At 39.8% G+C, this 22990-nt stretch overlaps 1 protein-coding gene and 1 long non-coding RNA gene across 3 annotated transcripts; one reads left to right on the top strand and one right to left on the bottom strand.

Moving 5' to 3' along the window:
• The first annotated feature begins 1696 nt into the window (after window positions 1-1696).
• Window positions 1697-14596, top strand: ENPP4 (ectonucleotide pyrophosphatase/phosphodiesterase 4). 2 transcript variants are annotated; one of them, XM_032340159.1, is made up of 4 exons: window positions 1697-1960; window positions 9556-10414; window positions 11071-11241; window positions 13210-14596. In XM_032340159.1, the coding sequence occupies exons 2-4, from the start codon at window positions 9589-9591 to the stop codon at window positions 13572-13574; spliced, it is 1362 nt and encodes a 453-aa protein (XP_032196050.1). In that variant the 5' UTR covers window positions 1697-1960; window positions 9556-9588; the 3' UTR covers window positions 13575-14596. The 2 variants fall into 2 exon arrangements, with proteins under 2 accessions (XP_032196050.1, XP_032196051.1); XM_032340160.1 differs by lacking the exon at window positions 1697-1960 and adding an exon at window positions 1973-2044.
• A 1672-nt stretch (window positions 14597-16268) lies between these two features.
• Window positions 16269-19883, bottom strand: LOC116588706. The gene is made up of 2 exons (XR_004285050.1): window positions 18612-19883; window positions 16269-17914 (listed from the first exon to the last, which is right to left on the bottom strand). It is a non-coding gene; the product is annotated as an uncharacterized LOC116588706 (long non-coding RNA).
• Between the last annotated feature and the right edge of the window lie 3107 nt (window positions 19884-22990).

Here is a 22990-nt window from a genome sequence, read left to right on the forward strand (position 1 = left end):
CCATCCTGTAAGTCTACTTCAACATATAAATATTTTTTTGGAAATTTCCTTTATCATCCCCTAAGAATATGGCCCACTGATATACATCTGAAGGATCTCATGACTAAGGTTTTACTAGACAGTAATAAAAGACCTTTTCCCAACAATAGCTAGCCTCCTCAAGATCCCGGAAACCTAAGCCCCTCCCAACCTGAAAGCATATAATAGGCTCGGGAACACACTGCAGTTCTTTCTGCCCATGGGTCCTGGTCCTTTTTGCACCAAAGACATCTCAAGAATTCTTTCTTGGCTGTTGACTTCTAACCCTAACATCACCATCCATGCCTATACTTTATAGCTCATACCCAAGGTTCAGACCTTAGACCTTGATTTTTCTTTCTTTCTTTTTTTTAAGATTTAATTTTTAAGTAATCTCTATACCCAATGTCGAGCTCAAACTCACAACTGCAAGATCCAGAGTCACACAGTCCATTGACTGAGCCAGCCAGGTGCCCCATAGAATTTGATTTCTAAGGTCCACTATTGAAGGTTACTAATCCAGGTACTGGGTTTATATCCAGTAAATACTCAACACCTGAAAATATTAACATAGGACTAATATCCTTAATTCATCTAATTGCATTCTTTTAAGCAACTGTTGGAGCTACACTACTGATTATGAAAGAAAATATCCCCTTGGATTTTGCATTTTAAAATGACGGGAGGCAAGAACCAAGAGCACCTTAAAAGTTCTGTTAAATTCAGTAAACATTTAAAAAGATACTTTTCGGGGTGCCTGAGTGGCTCAGCAGGTTAAAGCCTCTGCCTTCAGCCCAGGTCATGATTCCAGGGTCCTGGGATCGAGCCCCGCATCGGGCTCTCTACTCAGTGCAGAGCCTGCTTCTCTCTCTCTCTCTCTCTCTGCCTGCCTGTCTGCCTACTTGTGTTCTCTGTCAAATAAATAAATAAAATTAAAAAAAAAAAAAAGATACTTTTCAACTCCAGGTCCTGTATTTGGCACTGCAAATACAAAGAGAAAAAAAAGATACCATCCATCATTCACCAAGTATGCCTGGGTAACCCAAGCGTTAACAAATAAATCAATTTCATCTGGTAATTTCTCTTTCTACTAGCAAATTTAAAGATACATTCTTCTGCTCTATTAAGTTTCCAATTGAAGGCGGAAGCACAATCCCATATGCATCTGTCCAAAGACATGCCCATTTCTCAGCTGGTTCCCTACTGCAAGGATTTTTTTCTGTGAATTGTGACTTTCCTTGTAAACTGCCTACTACAGAACTTCGGGTGTAAAGGCGCTCAATCTTCCAGCAAAACAGGTACTTTGGGTAGAATCACACCGCGTTTATTTCAAGTCCCTGGAACTGTCTGAAGCTGCTCTAGATTTGTGCTGGGCCCTTGGTGCAGCCAAAGTCGCTTTTCCTGAGGACACCAAAGTTGCCAGGTGCCTCTTAACTAGGAATGAACTGGGATTGGCAACAGTTAGGTGTCTTTCCCGGGCACGCTGGGTTTCAGGTTTCCTGAAGGGCGTCCAGCACTAGGATAATACGAAAGGGGCGGGGTTTAAGATAGGAACCGACCTTCTCGAGGTCCAATGCGACCCCACCAAAGCCGCTGTCTCCAGGTGGTACCCGACTCTAACCAATCGCAAAGGGGATTACATTTGACGCGGCTCCGCCAGCCAATCCGAGGACGCGTCTCAGCCTCCGCCGCCCGCGGGGGTCCCTGCCGGCTGGCAGCAGGTTCCGCAGTCGCGCGTCGGGCGGCTGCGCACACTCCAGAGTGCCCGCAACAAAGCGGTTCTGGGGGAGGTTGGGGCTGTTACCCGCGGCGGGGGCGCCCGCTATTGCGCAGGCGCCTCAGGAAGATCTCTGCCTCGCGCAGAGATCGGGTCGGCCTCGTCCCCAGGGCCCACGAGCGCGGGGTTCCGCCAGTGCTGAGTTCCGCGCGCCGGCTGCAGCGGGTGAGTGCGAGCCTCGCGCGGCCGGCCTTCCGGAGGGAGATGCCACCCCCTCCTGGGTCGCCTGGGGCTTTGGCACTGGAGGTGGTGAGAAACACCCCCCACCCTTCCCCGGCCCCCGGGGCGGTGGCGGGTCGTCCGCGCGGGGACCCGCAGGCGCCGGGAGAGGGCTGGGCTGGGCGAGGAGGAGGGCGGTGTGGGGGGCGGAAAGAGCAGTTGGCAGGTGGTTTGGGACGCGGCGGGGTTGGGGGGGGCGTGCTGTGAAGGGTGCGGAGGGCGTGGGCTGACAGCAGCGGAGGGGGCGAAGGTGGGCAGGGGTGACAGCGAGGGGAGGCGGGCGGCGGGGTGGGCGTTTGCGTCTGTCTCAGTGTTAGATCGGAGCTCGTGGCAATTACATAATCAAATTTAAGAACTAATTTCCTAGAAGACCAAACAGCAAAGATCACATTTAAGTGCTTTTTATAGGCCGGACACCGTGTTAAGCCCTCGACAAACAATGCTTCCTTTTCTCGGTATAGCACTGGGATCATAGCGTCCCATTATACAGATGGGGAAATTCAGGCTCGGAGGAGTGAAGAGTTAGGTTCCACATTGTACGGCTGGTGACAGGCAGATTCAGGTTTACACTGGGTCCGACTCCAGAGTGGTTTTGCCTGACCACCAGGTGATCTGCTGGACCTAAGCCTGAGAACTTACTCCGTGTTCTAGGCAGTCAGCTGCTCCTTTTAATGTCATGGTTTTCTTTTCTTCCTTTTTTTCCTCCCAGAGGTTGTTCCCAGGCTATTTTAAGGAAATTAAGGTCATTTGAAAGCAAAGAGGAAATAGTTTATGTATTTTAGATTAGCTACGAAATATAATTGGGGAGAAATGTTGATGAAAATGCAAGAAGTACGTGAGGGGTTATTTGACTATGTAGAAAGTAAGATGGTGTAGCTGTTTTCAAGATACTAGAAAATTTTGTGTGCACTTGAAAATGGGAGAATTATTTAGAATCCCAACATTTTTAGGACTGAGAAAGTCTTCTAAAGAGTAGTTTTTTTTCCCCTTTGGCGAAAGAAAATAATGATCTACAGGAAACCACCGAAATTTCCCATGTCCACAGGCAATGCTATTTTATTTTAAAGCTGTGTAAAAGTTTCATTATAAATATTTGTGAAGTCTTTAGATGAGGGCTTTTGTATTATTACAAAGTAGATGGCAAGCTAACGGTGACAAATGTCTTTCACCATTTCCTGTAATTGCTGGCCTCTCTCAACTTCACTGGGACTAAGAATGCCACTGGGAACTGCCTAACATGCATTCCATCCAGGTAAAAAAGTCATCCCAGAGGAGGTAGAGCACGTTTTGTCCCCTGAATTGAAGATTACTACCTACTGCTTTTGGTTGCTGTTGGGATAATTGGAGTTATTTTACTATGTAGAAAGTAAGATGGTGTAGCTGTTTTTAAGATACTAGAAAATTTTGTGTGCACTTGAAAATGGGAGAATTATTTAGAATCCCAGTGTTTTTAGGACTGAGAATAGGATAGTCTGCTTTTTTTTTCTTCCCTCCACTATTTTTATTTGTTTGTTTGAAACATTATAGAATTTTTCTCAAAGTTGAGTAATATAACAATTAGTGATTTTCATTCCTTGAAAACTACTTGAGAACTTTTCGCTGGTATTTTGTTTATCAGTTAACACCCACTGTTTGAATGAAACAGAATGCGGTAGACATAGATACATGTGCTGCTAATAAACATGTTCTGGCAGGAAAAGTTTTGGTAATCATTTGGAGTTGTTACTAGTCTTGTTAACTTGCTGTTACTAGACTTGTAAACTTGTGGGGGGCATGAATTAGTAAGTGCATATTGCTTTCTGAGCTTGGCCTGTCACTGGACTTCAGCCCTATCATATGTAAAAAGAAGGGGTTGACCTAAATTTTTTCTAATTATTTTAGGGTTGCACAATAATAGTATTCTGCCTGTTATAATACAGACTTTTTCCTAACATAACAGCTTTGTAACTAGCATTGATAAAAAGAAACTAAATTTGACAGCCTGTTCTGTAACGCTATATATAGGGGTGTGGTGTGTGTGTGTGTGTGTGTGTGTGTGTATCATGTCACAAACACTAAAGCTAACTCTGGGAGAAATTAGATCTGCTCAAAATTAATTGCCCAGTGACTAAATGTGAGCTTAAGTTCTGGGATCATTCTGATTTCAGAGTCTATAATCTTTCCGTTCTGTCTGTGCCTTGAAGCCTAGAGACAAGGATCCTAACAGTGTGCTAATGCATTTCTGAACCACAGGATAAATAGCACATATATTTGAACATAATTTTCATTCAAGATTTAGGGAAGAAAGATTTTGATTTATACGTATTTTGAGAGAGGGTCAGACACAGGTTTTTGTTTTGTTATTGTTTTTGCATTTGGAAGGTGTTATAAAACATTTTCATGTTAAAACACCCAAGTCTATTATGGAATACAAATGTTACATAATTTGGGGCATAAATTGAGACATCAGAGATGTTTCCTGTTTTATGGCAGAGCATTTCAGATGCTTTTAATATTACAATTTCATTCCCTCTTTTTGTTTTTAATATAATAACTTTATTGAGATATAATTCACACTCTGTCCAGTTCACTCACCTAAGTGAACATTAGGGAGTCATAGAACCATCCCCACAGTCGATATGAGAACATTTTCATCGCCCCGGAAACAAACCTCAGACCATTGGAATTTACTCCCCACTTCCCTCCAGCCCTCTGCGCCGAACACTACCAATGTACTTCCATCTCTAATAAATTTGATCTAAAGAGTTATAGGAAAAGAGATCTTTAGTGATTGATTGCCTTCTTTCACTTAGTGTGATGCATCAGGGTCTATCCACTTACAGTGTCTGTTAGCACTTTATTCCTTTTTATTGTCAGATAATACTCCATGCTCTGGGTAGATCACATTTTGTCCATTTTTCATCACCTGATGGGCGTTTGAGTTGTTTCCACTTCTGGGCCCTTATAAAATGCTGCTGTGAACATTTGTGTACAAGTTTTATTTAATGTGAGCATCTGTTTTAATTTCTTTTGGACATATACCTAGTAGTTGAATTTCTAGGTATTATGGTGACTCTGTTTAAACTTTTAAAGAACTGCCAGAATGTTTTCGAGGTGGCTCTCCCATTTTACATTCTCACCAGCACTGGTATAAATGTTTCAATTTCTTTATATCCTCGCTAACTCTTAGTATTGGTCTTTTTGATTCTCTCCATCCTAGTGGGTCTGACGTGTTATTTCATTGTGATTTTCATTTACGTTTCCCTGATGGTGCTGAACATCTTTTTGTGGCCTCATTTGCCCCTTTATATTTTTGGAGAAATGTCTTTTCAGATCCTTTGCTCATTTTTTTAATTGAATTGTTTGACTTTTTAAGTTGTTACATTTTTATACTAATTATAAATAACTCATCAGACGATTTTCAAATATTTTCTCCCGTTCTGTGGGTTGTCTTTTCTCTTTCTTCATGGTATCCTTTAAAGCACCAAAGTTTTTAGTCTCAATGAAGTCCAATTTTATTTATTTATTTGTTTGTTTATTTCTTTTTGGTGCTGTACCTAGGCACCAAAGAAGGCTTTGCCTAACTCAAGGTCATGAAGATTTACTCCTATATTTTCTTCTAAGAGTTTTATAGTTTTAGCTCTAAATTTTGGTTCATGAGCCATTTGTAATTAATTTTGGTGTATGGTGTGAGATGAGGGGTCCAAATTCATTCTCTGGCGTGTGGATATCTGGCTGTCCAGGCACCATTTGTTGAATTGGCTTGGCACTCTGCTGTTCTTAGAGATAACTGTGTTGAAAAAGGTTTGGATATATATGATATTCCATTTGTAGTAATTCCTCAAAGGGCTTAGTGTTAGAAACAAGACTTTTTGGTGTATGGCTCTCAAGCACAGCGTTACAAAGAAGTTTTGGTGTTCTAGAACAGAGTTCATTCACCCTTGTCTTTGTTCTTTCAGGGTGACAGCCTGATTCAGTACTCTGATTATTTATGCCCCTATTGTGAGTATGACATATTTGAAAAGTGTAAAGCCCTCGTCCCCTGATACATGGCACATACATACATTTTTGTAATATAATCTTAAGTTATATTAGCTATGTATTGAATGATACTAAAAAATAACCTAAGAGAATGTTTGAGCCAGACTTCATGCACAGGAGGTAACTTCAGGGTGTTTGGAAGCATACACTATTACTGAAGAGCTCTTAGAGGTCACATATAGGTCATCCAGATAAAGGCCTATTGCCTTTTACATGTCTTTGTGATACATTTGAGGCAGATGGTGATGGAGAAATATGGTAAAAGGAAAGCAAGGTTAGCAAGGATTTTCTGTAACTGTTTTAGTAATGCGTATGTGGGCTGGGCCTGAATACTGCAGGGGCTTGACTGCCAGGCCAAAGTGTTTGTATAGGCTGGGGACTCTTGGAACTTTTTTTTTTAGAGGAGTGTTATGAACAGAGCTACACGGGGGAAGAGTAAGTTGGGAGCAGATACTGGGCAAGAAAGGGGAGGGTGGGTAAGGTGGGAAGGTCAGTTAAGAGACAAGAGGAATTAAGGGCTTTTAGAAGTCTGGCCACGGTAGAGATGGAAACAATGGAGAGCTGCTCAAAATGCAGGTTCCTGGCTTCTACTCTGCTCTGCTTCTACTCTATTCTGGAGTCAGAATTTCCTGGGTGTGAAAACTGGGCCGCCACACTTACAACGGGCTCCCCTCGGTGATTTTTCTGTCTGCTGTGCTGCAGGATGTGATTTGCAAATAGACGTGATGAGGCTGGTGGTGAGGGGCTTCCTCGGGGCAGCTCTGGTGTGAGACAACGGGAAGCCGTCTTAAAGGCTGGGGAACGAAGGCAAGAAGTCTGGAGCTGCGGAGAACGCGTTCACTTTGACCTACCTCAGACTTGTCTTGCCCGCGGGATAGTTTGTGCGGTGAAATTGGTGGGGAAGGTGCCCCAGTTACTGAGGGACCAGGGCAGTACCTAAGACACTTTGTACGAAGTGCCGGGGGAGTACCTTTAAGCTGTGGAACCGCCGACAAGCTGTTTCAGTGGGCTCGTACTGGAGACCAGTACTTGTGTCTGGGAAGGTAGCTGTACCCAGCGACAAAGCAGGGGGTCTGCTCCCTCCAAGCTCCCCCAGAGACCGGCGTGGCCTCCGCACAAGCTCTCGGGTTGCTGGAGCCCGAGTGTGGCTGAACTGGCACCGACCCACTGAGGCAGGAGGTGAATAGTGCCTGAAGACGAGGTCAGGGCACCGAACACGGAGTGAGAAGTGCCGCTCTCTGTCTCGGTTCTGGAGACTGTGTCTGGATGGTGTGTCTTGGTACCGAACAGCCTGGTTACTCTTCTCTTCGGAGAGCAGATTCGGTTTGTCATTCCGTCCTGTTTGGGGTTTCATGGATGGCATCGGCAGCATGTGACGCACGCACCACACTCAGAAGGCAGCTCAAGTCGGGTTAAAGTGGCCGGCTCTTGAGACCTACAGACCCTCACAAACAAATTTCTGTGCCTTTGGTCTTCCCAATTTCAAGTTCCTGGTTCTAAGACGGCCGCAGCTTCAGTCAACTGATGTGTGAATGACTGCACACACAGATCATCTAGCTGGCATGTTTGAAGGAAAGAAAGTCTCCGCCTTCAAGTAATTGTGGTTGAGTTGGGAGAAAGAACACACGATAAGTGGCTCATGCACTTAATCATCATGTCAGTTAGCTTGTGGCCACTTCTGCCTGGACCTCGAGGTTCACACCCCCCACGGCCATACCTTGGCTCTTCCTCTGGAATAATTCACTCACCTCACTCCCACTACAGCCTCACATCCTTGCAGCTTCCCCCAGAAGCTCTAGTCCAGAAAACTCTCTACTTCATGATCTGTAGCCGTTTGAGCTTAGACGCCGTAGTTCAGATTTTAGTCACTCCCTAGTCAGGATCGTCGGCTTCCTTCGCTGTACTTCAGTTTCTCACAGAGTCTCCAGTACACGTTTTGTTCAGGCCCATGCCAGGGTCTCTGAATTGCTAGAGAAAAGCAGTCAGCGGTGTCACTAGGAGTTCATGACACCTGCTGTCCACTTTGACCCCCCCATCCTGCTCTTCCCCTGCACTCTCTCCCCTTCTCCATGTTGGCCATTTCAGACGTTCTCTGTTTCTCAAATCCGAGAACCTTTTGCCACCCTACTCCCTCTCAGTAATTGCCTCTACCTTTTGCAGCACAGAGAATGCAGCTCCCTTCATCTCCAACCCTCAGACCTGTTAGCTTACCTAGCTTTAGGTAGGTAAATCTTCTCGTCTATTACAGTGGAAGATATATCCTGTCCAGCTGAAGTGGGTCATCCTACTTAAATCACCTATCCTGTTTTCTGAAGGACCAAAGATGATAGAGACCAAAGGCAGGGAGATTTATTATGGGAAAGCTGGGGGTTTTTGTTTGTTTGTTTGTTTTTTTAATAATCAGTGGATTGTCCAGAAAGAAAAAAGAAAAAAAAAATCAGAGCGAGCTCTGAGCCTGAGGTATTAGGTAGAATAATTATGTCCTTGATAGTAAAGAGGAAGTTTAAGGAATATGGTGAAGTTCTCAACAGCTGTTGGATTTTTTTCAGAAGTCACTGTGGCAGCCAAGCCCCTGTGGGCTTTGTCTGTCAACCTGTAAATACTGGGCATGTATAGATTGAGGTGGGATCTTTTTCTCAAGTAATATTTGTTTCTTACCCCCCTTTTCCATGCCATATCTTCAACAGGAGTTGGTGGTAAGTCAGCATGGTAGAATTTCCACCACCTATTTCTGTGGTGTAAAAAGAACATAGGTTACCAGTCATTAAACTAGAAAAATAATCGCACTCCCTGGAGCCTCTGAAGGCTGCTATTATTTCTGTTTGTGCCAAAGGATCTTTTTTTTTTTTCCTTCATCTGTTATTAAGGTTTTTTTTGTTTTTATTTTTTTTTAAATTTATTTATTTGATAGACAGAGATCACAAGTGGACAGAGGGGCAGTCAGAAAGAGAGGAAGGGAAGCAGGCTCCCTGTTAAGTAGGGAGCCGGATGCGGGGCTTGATCCCAGAACCCTGGGATCATGACCTGAGCCGAAGGCAGAGGCTTTAACTCACTGAGCCACCCAGGCATCCCTAAAGATTTTAAGTAATCTCTACATTCAACATGGGCACAAACTTGCACCCTGAGATCAAGAGTTGCTTGCTGCACTGACAGAGCCAGTCAGGCGCCCCTGTTCTTATTAAGTCTTTAGAATAATTTCTGCTACTACAGAAAAGCAAGGCAACCAAACAGGAGTTTTTCTGTGGAGTATGAGGGGTCCATACCCCCTTCATTAAGAATGGGGCAGGACATGTATATAGGAAATTGGACAGGGAAAGGCAATTTTTGTTTTTTTCCAATTTTGGCTTTATTCAGTTATCTTTCAGTAAATGACATTATCTTTCAGTAAATGACGTTACCTGATTTTAAGATCATTTAAAGCTGGTATACAAAAATTTGATAAATTTTTGCTTCTCTTCTCCTGATGGCTAAACTTCTGAGCAACAGCACTACCACTTATGAACCGTGTTTTTATGTTTTAGGAACCCTGATTGCTCTCCTTCAACACGTTCATTATGAAGTTATTAGTAATACTTTTATTTTCTGGACTTATAACTTGTTGTGGAGGTAACTCTTCCCATAGCCTGCCATCCAAGCTGCTGCTGGTGTCCTTTGATGGTTTCAGAGCTGACTATCTACAGAACTATGAATTTCCTCATCTCCAGAATTTTATCAAAGAAGGAGTCCTGGTAGAGCATGTTAAAAATGTTTTTATCACAAAAACATTTCCTAACCACTACAGCATTGTGACGGGCTTGTATGAAGAAAGTCATGGCATCGTGGCTAATTCCATGTATGATGTAATCACAAAGAAACATTTTTCTGACTTTGATGACAAGGATCCTTTTTGGTGGAATGAGGCGGTACCTATTTGGGTGACCAATCAGCTTCAGGAAAACAGATCAAGCGCCGCCGCCATGTGGCCTGGTACTGATGTACCCATTCACAATACCACACCTTCCTATTTTATGAATTATAGCTCTTCAGTGTCATTTGAGGAGAGACTAAATAATATTACCATGTGGCTGATGAATTCGAACCCACCAGTTACTTTTGCAACACTCTACTGGGAAGAACCAGATGCAAGTGGCCACAAATATGGACCTGAAGATAAAGAAAACATGTACAGAGTGTTGAAGGAAGTAGATGACCTTATTGGTGAGCTAGTCCACAAACTCAAGGTGCTAGGATTGTGGGAAAATCTCAATGTGATCATTACCAGTGATCATGGGATGACTCAGTGCTCTAAGGACAAACTGATAAACCTGGATCTCTGCATTGATCGCTCAAGCTACACTCTTGTAGATCTGACTCCAGTTGCTGCTGTCCTTCCCAAAATAAGTAAGTAACCTTGTAGCTGAGGGATATTCAAAGGGAGCAATTGAGTTAAGAGAGATGGTTTTGCAAAAGAATACAGTTCTGGCTTTTGTAGTGCAGTACCATATATTCCTACTGGGAATGAGATTATATGTTTACCCCCTTAATTAACAAGTCTTTAAGCAGTTAGCCTAAGACTCATTTTTGGAGAGATTGCTTCCTTGCTTTTGATATATTTCTTAAGTATTCACACTAATTGAAAAAGGAAATTTTTATCCTTAAAAAAATCTTGGATTTTTGTTTGAGATGTATTGTTTATCTATTGATCTTAGAATTAGTAATTAGCAGCAATACATAATTTATATTTACATAGAAAGCTATACATGAAAATGTTCCCTTTTGTATAAAAATCCACCAGAGAGAATCACAAAATGAAAAAAGCGATACGTGAATGCTTGGAAATCTAGGGGTGTGTGTGTGTGTGTGTGTGTCTGTCTGTCTGTCTGTCTGTCCGTCCAACAATATCACATAATTATTGCTCTCTTTTTTTAAGAATTAAAAGTGATTTGATAGATGGCATTGTTCAGGATTTATTTCCAGTTATTCTAGTTAGAAGTTTTTTTTTTTTCCTTATCAGGCAATCATGACTTTCTTCCTTTACTGCTTCCTTTTTCTTCCAGATACAACAGAGGTTTATAACAAACTGAAAGTCTGTAACCCTCACATGACTGTTTATCTCAAAGAAGACATTCCTGCCAGATTTCATTACCAACATAATGATCGAATTCAGCCTATTATTTTGGTTGCTGATGAAGGCTGGACAATTGTGTTAAATAAATCATTACCAAAATGTAAGTATTTAGGATATTTCTATTGTATTCTGGGGATAAATCACACATTGTGACATTGTTCTGTTAACAGCGTACTTTGATTTAGAGGTACTAACACTGTGTAATCAGTTCACTTTTTGATTGGATAATTCTCAGGTTTTCATTCAAAAGCAATTTATAACCACAGTTTTACCCTTAGATGAGGAAGGTAGGTGGCATTAAGGGCAAAGGTGTAGTTGACTGTCTTACCCACACCACAGTTACTGTCAGTAACTTTTCAAGGTTGGTTCTTTTGATTTGTAGAGAATGAGAAAAAAGTAAAGAAACAGAGTAAAAGGGGAGAGATTTGATAGTTCAAATGCTTTTTTAAATTGTATGTGTGTGTTTAAAAAAATTGTCCTAATAACTCAAAGTCTTTCCCCAGTGATGAAATCATTTACCTGAGCGCTATAGCTGTTTGGAACACTAGGCAAAAACCAAAAGGTAAACAAACCGAAATTTACCCAGTAAACAAAGCAGGTGTATCAGAACCTCTCCTAAAGCTTGAGGAGTTGCAGAGGGGAGAGTTACAGGTCTTCCCTGCACCGAACTTGATTGATCCCTATGTTAAATTCAGTTTGAGTACTTTAAAAAACAAACAAACAAACACAAAAAAACTGATTTTGTAGTCTGTAACAGGAGTCAGAGTACTTTTTCTGTAAAAGGCCAGATAGTGAATATGTTAGGCTTTATAGGCCCTCTGGTTTCTCACTCACTCTATTCTGCCTTTGTAGTGGAAAAGCAGCAGTGGACATTATGTAAACTAACACATGCTGGGTGTTGAAATGAAACTTTGTTTACAAAAACAGGTAGAGGGCTGAATTTGATCAGGGGCTATAGTGTGCAGATCCCTGATCTATAGCAAATCAGAAGCTTCAGACAAGGATAAGAATAAAGGTTAATGGAATTTATATGTTATTTTTGCTTATTTACTAACTGTTGAAAACTGAGAAAAGACAGAAAATTTAGAAAAGAGAGAAAAATCTATTAATACAGAAGTGCAGTTTCCCCTTCCAAACTCTTTTCTAGCCCATATACATGTATGTTTTTATATTATTGAAATTATTATGGAAATCCTAAAGTCTATATAATAAAGTGTTATATTCTGTTATTATGTTGATCCCATTCATTATTTCTGTTAAGAAATATTTCAGACATGAGATTAAGGGATTCAGTAACACAAACTAATAGACTCACCACCCCGTCACTTGTACTTTTTTATGAAAGCTGGAGCTTATCAGTGCAACAGGCGTACAGGAAAAGGGAATATTTGCCAAAATAAAGCTAAAAACTGAGGATTTGGTATTGGGGTTCTGTCCGGGACTGGCATGTTTTTCTGTGAGTTTGATTTGGAGTTAGAGGTTGGTGAACTGGTTAGACTTCACATCGACTGCAGGAACCCCTTCTTTAACATTCTCACTGGGCCCTCCAGAGGTCGAGGCAGAGTGAGGCATTCACTGTCAGTAAACCAGGAGTATATTATGTAATCCTCTTTCTTATCACAGGAGCAGTTGATGTAGGTAAGGCTGCAGATGCACTTCTTCCCCATTCACTGGTGTTACTCACTTCTGCTCTCCCCAGTTATTCAGGACCCAGCCACTCTCGTCTAGGCACTAGCGCTCTCTGCACGCACACAGTGCTGGAAGTTGGCGGTTTAGATGAGTGGGGCTGGTGCTGAAAGACAGGTGCATCAGGTGGAGAAATAGTTTTAAAGCCTCGGGTCATGACCACTTGGGAAAAGAGTGTATGTGTGAAACAGGGGACACATGGCTGAGCTGGAAAAAAACAGATAATTTTCTTTCTGGCCCCTGTCAGGTCCAGCTAATCAGTTTTAATGGATGGGAATTACACTGGCAAGAATGAGTATATTTACACTAGAAGCAAGTTGTTTTATAATAGAAAGATCAGTCTTTCTTTTAGGAACTAACCTAATCTTGTTCTTTTTTTCAGTAGGTGACCATGGTTATGACAATTCTTTGTCGAGTATGCATCCGTTTCTAGCTGCCCATGGTCCAGCGTTTCACAAAGGCTACAAACACAGCACAATTAACAGTGTGGATATTTATCCAATGATGTGCCACATCCTGGGATTAAAACCACATCCCAATAACGGAACCTTTGGTCATACTAAGTGTTTGTTAGTTGACCAGTGGTGCATTAATCTCCCGGAAGCCATTGGAATTGTGATTGGTGCGCTCTTGGTCCTAACCACGCTAACATGCCTGATTATAATCATGCAGAATAGACTGTCTGTACCCCGTCCATTTTCCCGACTTCAGCTGCAAGAGGACGACGACGATCCTTTAATTGAGTAGCATGTGCTGGATTTTATAGAGTGTCTTTGATCAGTCGCGATACTGAGGACACAATGGTATTCTAACGATGAAAAATACACCTTGAGAGACAAAGAACTTAGACCAAGCATGCTAGAATTCTTTTGTTTTTCCTAGTGCTTTGTTTTACTGCATCAGCTAATACATAAAACCCTGACCATAGCAAAAATTGCTAGTAAATCAGTAGTTAACACCAACTATTTCTCCAACTAGAAAACTTTTTGTAAGAAAAATAATGCCTCTGCCTTTTTTTTTTGCAATGAAAATTTGACACATTTTTAAATAAAAATCTATCAAAATTTAGTAGGCATGCTTTTCTAATAAATTTTTATATTTGTAACTGAAATAACAGAAATCTTTATGCAATTAGTGGATTTTGTGTATCAGGAAGGAAAAGTTTTCTATATTTTTATATTTAATAACTTTAATAGAGTTTGTATCCAGGTAAACCTATGACATTGGAAGACCTCTGTGAAGGTTAATAAAATTGGTTAAGCAGGCAGAACAGATCTAGCATATGAAGAAATTATTTTAAGAAAAGCTATTATAAGAAAAACAACAAAAACCATGTGATACAAAGCTTGAGTCTTTACCATTGTCTTTAAGATTCCTAAGCTGTTGAAGCCAGGAAAGATATCTTTCAAAGACTGTTGCTATAAGAAATTAAGAAAATGGAAAGAATTACTTTTCTCTGTCTATGCTTAATGCTGTTGTGTAAGTTATTCGTGTGTGTGTAAGTGTGTTTGCATATATGAATGTGTAGACTTCCTGTGACTGACTGAAGCGGTCAGAGCAGCTGGTCTGTGGGCTGACTTCCACATTCCCACGGAACGTGGCTCTCAGCAAAGGGTATATTTGCACTTCATATTTGTTTACTTTCTTATGACTCACAAGCTAAAGTCATAACTTAAGAAAGTTCCTTAGTTTTTGCCACCATGTTTTACTTTCTCATGTTGTTTATTGTAGCCAGAGGTATCCAAGCACTGTAAAAAAAAAAAAAAAAATGTATGACCTGAATACAAATCTGGCTTCAGTTGGGTCGGAATGAGGAAGAGAGATTTTGATATCTATCTTCGGGGCGTTTATGCCTTACTTTTTAGGCAGTAGAGTAAATTTAAAATGGAATTTGGTGTCTTGGATCTTTCCCACTGTTCCTATGTTAAGTGGCAGAGTAAACAAACGCTAAGCACTGTTGACATTGTGTAGCCTGAGTGCTGCCCCTCTGTTTCTCCAGTGTTTGGTTCACAGAAGTTAATTACTCTGCTCTGATTTTTTTTAACATGTATGTCCAGAGCTAAGGATTTGTTGTAAAGAACTGCCATCCTAACTTTGCTGGGTGATACTTTCTAATAATCAGAAGTAATATTCAGAAACTGAGTTGTGGCAGACGAGATTATCTCTGTTAAAGGAAAAATGGTGTTCAAGAACCACCCGTCAGGACTTGAGGCAAACAATTGATAGTGTGGTACTTACAGTTTTGACAGTATAAAATAAGCTAGGTAACTCTTTTACAGATAGAAATACTATCTACGATTAATATGCCACCCAGCTAAGTGGTGATCATCTGTGATGGTAAAGAACAGTGGTGCCAGGAATTGGACATACATTCATCCCATTTGGTCACCACTCATTTTGCGACCTGAGGATTTGGTACCTCTTGTTTCTGGAGTTCTTGAGAAGCATTTCTACAGCCTGCATAAATAGTTCATGCTATTTGGTCATAAGTTGACTGTATTAAGAATAGCACAGTAAATAAATAAAACCAATAGGATTAATTTTGCTTTTTGACAAATTTTATTTTGCCTTTTTCTCATATAAGATTTATCCTAGAAGTTAATAGTTTTTCTGAACAAAATAATAGAAAAATTGTTTGTTTTCAATTTCCATTAAAAATAAAACAAAAACAAAGGACAGTCCCAATTAACACAGTGGACACTTTTTTTTTGAAGTAAGTGAACTAGTAGCAGGACATTTTATCCTCGTCCAATAGAGCTTGGTCCTTGTGGTGCTGTTTCAGTCATTGCCTTAGTATGAGTGGTGGTTATAGGTTTCAGAAATCCATAACGAGCATTGAGCCTGTGAGTGGATTTGGGATGGAAATCCATCCCTATGGATTGAAGAAGGAAGGGATGTCCTGTCCATGTCTTAATCCTTTGAACAAGATATTTACCTTTTTGCCTTGTCTTTCATTCTATTCTCAAAATACTAACTTTAAAATTGTAAAATTTTTTTGTATATATGCTGATGGGACAAAACTATTTATTTAATCCAAAGAGATGTTTATATGTTATTATTTTGAACTTTATGTTATTTCATTTGTATCTTTAAAAAATTATCACTGTTAAAGCCAGTGACTGCCTAGTACACTGAGAAAATCCTTCAGTGAAGCCAGCCTTTACTTTAAGGTTTTGGTGTATATTTTGTTAAATAATTATCCTGACATGTTTTCTGGGTGATGGAAAATATTTGGCTCCAGGAAACACTTACCTGTTTATGACAACAACAGTCAAAGGTAATAGGAAAACTTATTGAGTGGTTTTTGTTAATTCAGTAGGTGAATTCAGAGTAAGTGCATTTACTTATAAAGGACAGTTCTGCTGTTACTAATGGGCAAGTTCTTCTGGTAAACAACAATAGACTTCTAATATAAATTATTTCAATGCTGTGTACTATAGGTTTTGTGATATTGTTTCATTAAGCTTCATACAAGAATTTAAAGATAAAATCTTGACGCATTAAAAGATTACAGATGCATTTGCATTGTTCTTGGGTGTCTCCCTCTCTTGTCCGTATCTGGTAAGCTTTAAGGATGATGGCATTTAATTCCTTTTATTTGGAGGGTTTTACTTCGTTGTGAATATGTAAAGTTATAAATGAAGGATAAAGATAGAAAGTACTGTCACTTAAAATAGTGTGTAAATAAAATGACATGAGTGTGCTTTTAAAGAAATCTGTATGTAGTGCCTTAAGCTGAAGTAAAATATATTTTGACTATATTGTCTGAATTCATAGTTAATGATTTTACTTATGATTAAAACATTTTATGTGAATAAAATATACCACTTTTACTGTAATTATTAAATATAGAATGCAATATTATTGATTTTTTGTCACCCTGCAAAATATATTTACCGTAACTAATGTTGACATGACCCAATAATACTGCAAAAATCCATGTAGGCATTCATTACAAATTTTTAAAAAATCAATATCAAGTATAAAACATTAACAAAATTTTAAGACAGTGGATAAATATGCAATTTAGCATGAGAATATCATTGCAAAGAAAGCCAAGCTAAATTTTGCAGCGCTTCCATAACTATAATTTATTGGTATACAGTAGAAGGGAAGAAGTTTGAAAAAGCAGGCTACAAAAACAGAGGTAAGGGAGGATTATAGCATTTAAACTGTGTTTTGTAAATAGCCATACTAATTGAGTACAGGTTCAAGAAAGTAGAGCAGTGTGATAAATGCATTTCCCATGCTCATACTCAGGGAATACTGCTAGAAACTGTGGGAGAAAACAAAAGAAAAGGTACATTCTTTATTCCGAAGAGAGCTCTGCAACATCTCAGAAGTGGTAAAACATTGTAATAACAAATTATGTCTACTCATCGTTTGACTCTTGCTGCTGAGATCCTTGGATACAGAGCCCTTTTCTAGACCACTTGCTTCTCAAGTTTCCCCAACCTCCTGCTTCCTTGGTGCCTGTCCTTGGGTGTCACTGCAGTCCTCCCTTCCCACAACACAACACACACACACACTGCTTCAGAGAACATGTGAGAATCCAAAGGAGCGTGTTGGGTCCCGTTGAGTTAGGCTTCAGAGGACTGGTTTGATTTTTGGCACAAACCCTTTGGATCTTAATTTTTCATCAGCATTTTCTTCTTTACTTGAATGGTTTAGTTAACATTTTTCAAGAAAAATAGATATTAAGGCCCAAAATCCCCCGCAAACATGCTGGTCATATGTATGTATATGTATATAGTTCTGTATCCTAATGAATGTGTGTGTGCAGCTGGTGGTTGGTGTTGAAACCAATCAGTCCTGTGACTCATGTCTCCTGGCCGCATGATCTAGCAAAGGCAGAGTCCTACCCAAAATTCAAGAGAAACTGCCAGGCAGACCTGTTTTTCCATTTATCTTCTACCTCCACTGCAGAAGCCTGATTTCCACCATTAGTAAACAATCTGGTGAGCTCCTCGGCTACCCATGTTGGAAGGATGGTTTACAGTCGTGTCCAGCTCAGACTGCCCTCCTGTGGTGAAGATCTGAATTGTCAGGCACGCGATCCAGCATGCTCATCTGCCTTGCTTACTTCACTTTCATAGGCCGGGGTGGTGGAAAGGACAATAGAAATTAACCCCAAAGCAAATTCAGACAACCCCACTATACAAACATTTTATAAAATGGTTTCTATTGGTCAGACCCAGACCCATTACTACTGACTTCAAACTTGTTTGAATTTTGCACTGAGGAGATACACAAATTTTTGTGAAGATTTTTTTTTTTTTAAATAGTGAAAGTTGTGTTTTCAGTGAAATGGTGGCAAAGGAATTCAAACCAACCCTTTTGCTGAGGACTAGAAAATCTGGATTCAGTATAAAAGACCTGTGCTAAGGCATTGAGAAATTACCAAGAAAATGAGGTTTCAAAAGGCCACGATTCAGAAGGAGGAAATGGATAAAAGGGCATCTGTAAATTCTGGAAGCCAACATAATAAAAAAAAATGGATAGAAGTGTGGAAGGAGGGACGCCTGGGTGGCTCAGTTGGTTGGACGACTGCCTTCGGCTCAGGTCATGATCCTGGAGTCCCGGGATCGAGTCCCGCATCGGACTCCCAGCTCCATGCGGAGTCTGCTTCTCCCTCTGACCTTCTCCTCGTTCATGCTCTCTCTCACTGTCTCTCTCTCAAGTAAATAAATAAAATCTTTAAAAAAAAAAAAAAAAGTGTGGAAGGAGAGAAAATACAGATGTAAAAAAGGAGAAGCAGAACATTTAAAAATCTTAATAGCCGACCTTATACTGTTTGAGACAAATAAGTTTGAAAATACAGATGAAGTGGATAATTTCCTATGGAAAAAAAATGAATAAAATTGATTTCAGAAGAGAAAGGAAACTAAGACTAATTTCTGAATTAGATTGAACGAATTATAAACTACTGTACAAAAAGTCCAGAATCAAAGGCCAATAATCTTTTTTAGTATGTCTTCCTTAGGTTTAATTATCACTGTTACATTTGCTTCATAAAACATGCTTTAGAAAAAAAGTGAGTTTTTTATTTTAAAATTTTTAATTTAAAAAATGTGGGTTTTTGAGGTGACTATACCATGGATATTAAAACTGATAAAAGTAGCACCCCAAAAACAAAATGGTAGACCAATATAGAATAAGGGGGGAAGCAAAATGGAAAATCAACCATATCAAAACCTAAATGTAAATAGACAATATTTGGATCAAATGGCAAATGGGCAGATTGGATGAAAAAACAAGAGTCAGCTGTTTGTAGTTTATCCTTTGAATCTAAAGGCAGACTGAAAGTAAAAGGATGGGAAATGATACACCACGCAAACTAACTGTGAGACAGCTGGAATGAAGTCGTCTTCAAGACAAGAATTTTCAGAGATAGTGAAGGACATTGCACAATAATAAAAGGACAAATATATCAAGAAGACAACAACTCTAAGTGTTACACCTAAAAGCAGAGCTTAAAAGTTCATGAATCAAAAAGTGATGGAACTCAAGAAAGACTCCATAAAGAAAATTGACAAGTTCAGCACTCCTCTCTTAAATAACAGATACAACAACTAGACCAAGAAAAAAATCAGTAAGGATGTGGAAGACCTGAGTGTGATGTCAACCACATACACTTACTTGACATTTAGAGATTACAACCCCAACCACGGGAGACGTACTCTTCTCAAGTGCACACACAATCATCACCAAGATAGATCATATGCAGGACAACAAAACAAGTCTCAGTAAATAATCTCCAAGAATTGCAGTCTTAGGAAGGATGTTTTCTGATCACAATGGAATTAAAATAGCTTCAATAACAGTAAGATCTAGAGAAGCCTTGAATATTTTCTATGAGACAATACACTTCTAAATCGCTACCAAATTCTGTAGAATGCAGCTGATGCCATATTTGGATGGAAATTTATAACCTCAAATGCTTGTCTTTGAGAGAAAGGTTCAATACCAATGGTTTAAGCTTCCACTTTGGAAAGGTAGTAAGATGAAGAAAATAATCCAAAGTAAGTAAAAGGAAATAATAAAGATAAAATCAAAATCAATGAAAGAGAAAAGACAAAAATTAAGAAAATCAAATTTTGGCATTATAAGTCTTAATAAAATTGATAAGTCCCTAACAAGATTAAGGGGGGGAGAGGGAGAACAAACTAGCAAGATGAGTAATAAAAGAGGGGTCATCACTTACAGATTCTACACTTACAAAAGGGTAACAAGAGAATATTATGACAATAAGTTTGACAGTTAAGGTAAAATGAACAAATTCCTTGAAAAATACAACTTAACCAAAACTTATACAAAATCAAATAAAAAACCTTAATAGCCTTATTTATGCTATCACAAAAATTAATTTGTTATCAAAAATGTCGCCACAGAGAAAACTCGTAAATCCAGTTGATTTCACTGATTAGTTACATTTAAGGAGGAAATTATTTTACCCAAATTTACGGAAAATAAAGAAGAAAGGAACATACATCCAAACTGGTTTAGGAGACCAGTATAACACTGACCAAAATCTGATAAAGATGTTTAAAGAAAACCATAGAATAATATCTCTATGAAAAAAATTATTTAGCAAAACACTGAATTGAGTTTACCAGTATTTTAGAAGGACAAAACATCAACAAGTGGGATTTATTCCAGAAGGGCACCATTAGTTTGATATTTGAAAAATCAGTGTTATCCTCTATATTAATAGGGAAAACAAGAGCATGTTAATAAATGTGGAAAAAGCATTTGCCAAAATTCAACACCTATTTATTATTTTTTAAAAAAACCAACTCACCACATCCGGAAGAGAACTTCAAGCTGGTATATACACCATAAGCCTACAGCCAGTATCATACTGAATCATAACATAATATAGTAAACCTACAGTTAATACACTGAGTGGGGAAATGCTCAGTGTTTTTCTCCTATAATCAGGAGAAAGGCAAGGCTGTCCACTGTCATCACTTTTTATTTAACATTGCCCTGGAGGTGTTAGCCACTAGGTAACACAGGAAAAAGGAATCAGATAAGATTCAAAAAACAGGGCGCCTGGGTGGCTCAGTGGGTTAAGCCGCTGCCTTCGGCTCAGGTCGTGATCTCAGGGTCCTGGGATCGAGTCCCGCATCGGGCTCTCTGCTCAGCCGGGAGCCGGCTTCCCTCTCTCTCTCTCTGTCTGCCTCTCCATCTACTTGTGATTTCTCTCTGTCAAATAAATAAATAAATAATCTTTAAAAAAAAAAAAAGATTCAAAAAACAATGAAACTGTCATATCCACAGATGACATGATTTCACACACAGAAAATCCAAAGGAATCAGACAAACTAGAAGCTTGCCCAAATTGCTGGATTCAATATATATGATCAATATATAAAAATCAATTGTATTTCTATGTATCCCCAGAAAATGAAAATTTAAAACGGGTATCACTTATACTGGTATCAAGCAGCATGAAATATCTCAGGATTCGTCTAATAAAGGATCTGCAGAATTTTGCATGGTAAATTATAGCATTGAGCGGAATTAAGAAAGACCAGAATAGGGGTACCTGGGTGGCTCAGTCAGTTAAGCTCCTGCTTTCGGCTCAGGTCATGATCTTAGGGTCCTGGGATCCAGCCCCTGCTCAGCGAGGAGTCTCCTTCTCCCTCTGCCTCTGCCCCCCACTCATGCCCTCTGTCTCTCAAATAAATAAATAAATTCTTAAAAAAAAAAAAAAAAGACCAACATAGTAGAAGGCTCTGTCATGTTTCTAGGTTGAAAGATTCAACATTGTAAAGATGTCAGTTCTCCTCAAACTGGTCATCGCATCCAAGCAATCCCAGATGAGTTTTATTTATTTTTTATGGAATTGTATAAGCAGACTCAGAATGATGCAGAAATAAATGTAAAGGGCCAAGACAGTCTTCACGACACCATGATAGGACTTATTCCATTGGAGATCAAGAACTATTGTAAAGTTGTGATATTTCAGTCAGTATGGTGTTGACACAAGGATAGACAGAGATGAAAAGAACTGAGGACCTTGCATAAAATGACGAATCCATACAGGTGTGGGTGTATCAGACATTTCTCATGCCTTAAACCCACTCAACCTACCCCTTACCTCCAGTATCATCCCAGTGCGAACCAGCTTCCCCTAGATACAGCCTGAGGATGTATAGCCTTGTTCTTCCTGGCCCAGACACCGCAGCCCTGGGTGCCTATGAGGTCACATTTGGCAGAAGGTTCAACATCCAACTAACATGAGTGCTGAAAGGGGGAAACAGAAATTGGATGAAAGGAGATTAGTAACTAAAACGAACTCTGAAAATCGGCTTTACTGTGAAAGAGATAGGAGACTTTCCAATAAAAAAGTCTTTGAGTGACAAGGGAAGTATCTTAACAACTGCAAAATTCCAAGGAACTGAGGGCTTTAAAAGAAATATTATGAAAGTGGAGGAGGGTGGGGAGGAGGGCGGGAAGGAGAGGGAGGGGGAGGGGGGGAGTGACATAAATTGTCCTAAGACTTCTCAATAGCAGCCCTGCGGGAAGACAGTGGAATGATATCAACTAGGAGCTATGAATACATTTTCTTGTATAGTTTCTCACTTTTCCAGGTGTTTTGTTATTGTTTTTGTTTCATATCCCCCTACCTGTCATGGACTGAACTATGTCCCCTCAACATTCATTCTGAGCATTTAGATTCACATCTGATCCAATCCTGGGTCCTGCTGCCGGCTGACATTCCTATGTCCATGCCTATCAATCATCACAGCTGTCAAGGGGGTTGGATGGTCCCTAAGATCCTTGTTAAGTAGGGGAGGTTGAACGGTCCCTAAGATGCTTCCCGGCTGTAGAGATTCTCAAGTCTGTCCCCCTTAATGAACCAACTCGAAGAGCTAGTACCCCCATCAGATTTTCTAGAGATAATAGGTTCTTGCAAGAAACCAACATTAATAGGATCCTAGTTTTACCTGAAGAGGTCAGAGAGCATTTTGAAAGCAGGTTTAAATTTCAACGTCAGGTGGCAAAGGGAGAAGAAATTGCAAAATGTACAGTGAAGACAAATCTTATCAATTAACAGATGGTACAAAATAGTTGATGAGTGATGTTCAGCAAAAATGGTGGCGAGGGAGGGAGGTACTCCATTCCTCTGGCCTTAAAAAAATTCTCACAATTAG

This window comes from Mustela erminea, chromosome 4, assembly GCF_009829155.1.
Source record: "Mustela erminea isolate mMusErm1 chromosome 4, mMusErm1.Pri, whole genome shotgun sequence".
NCBI classification, from domain to species: domain Eukaryota; kingdom Metazoa; phylum Chordata; class Mammalia; order Carnivora; family Mustelidae; genus Mustela; species Mustela erminea.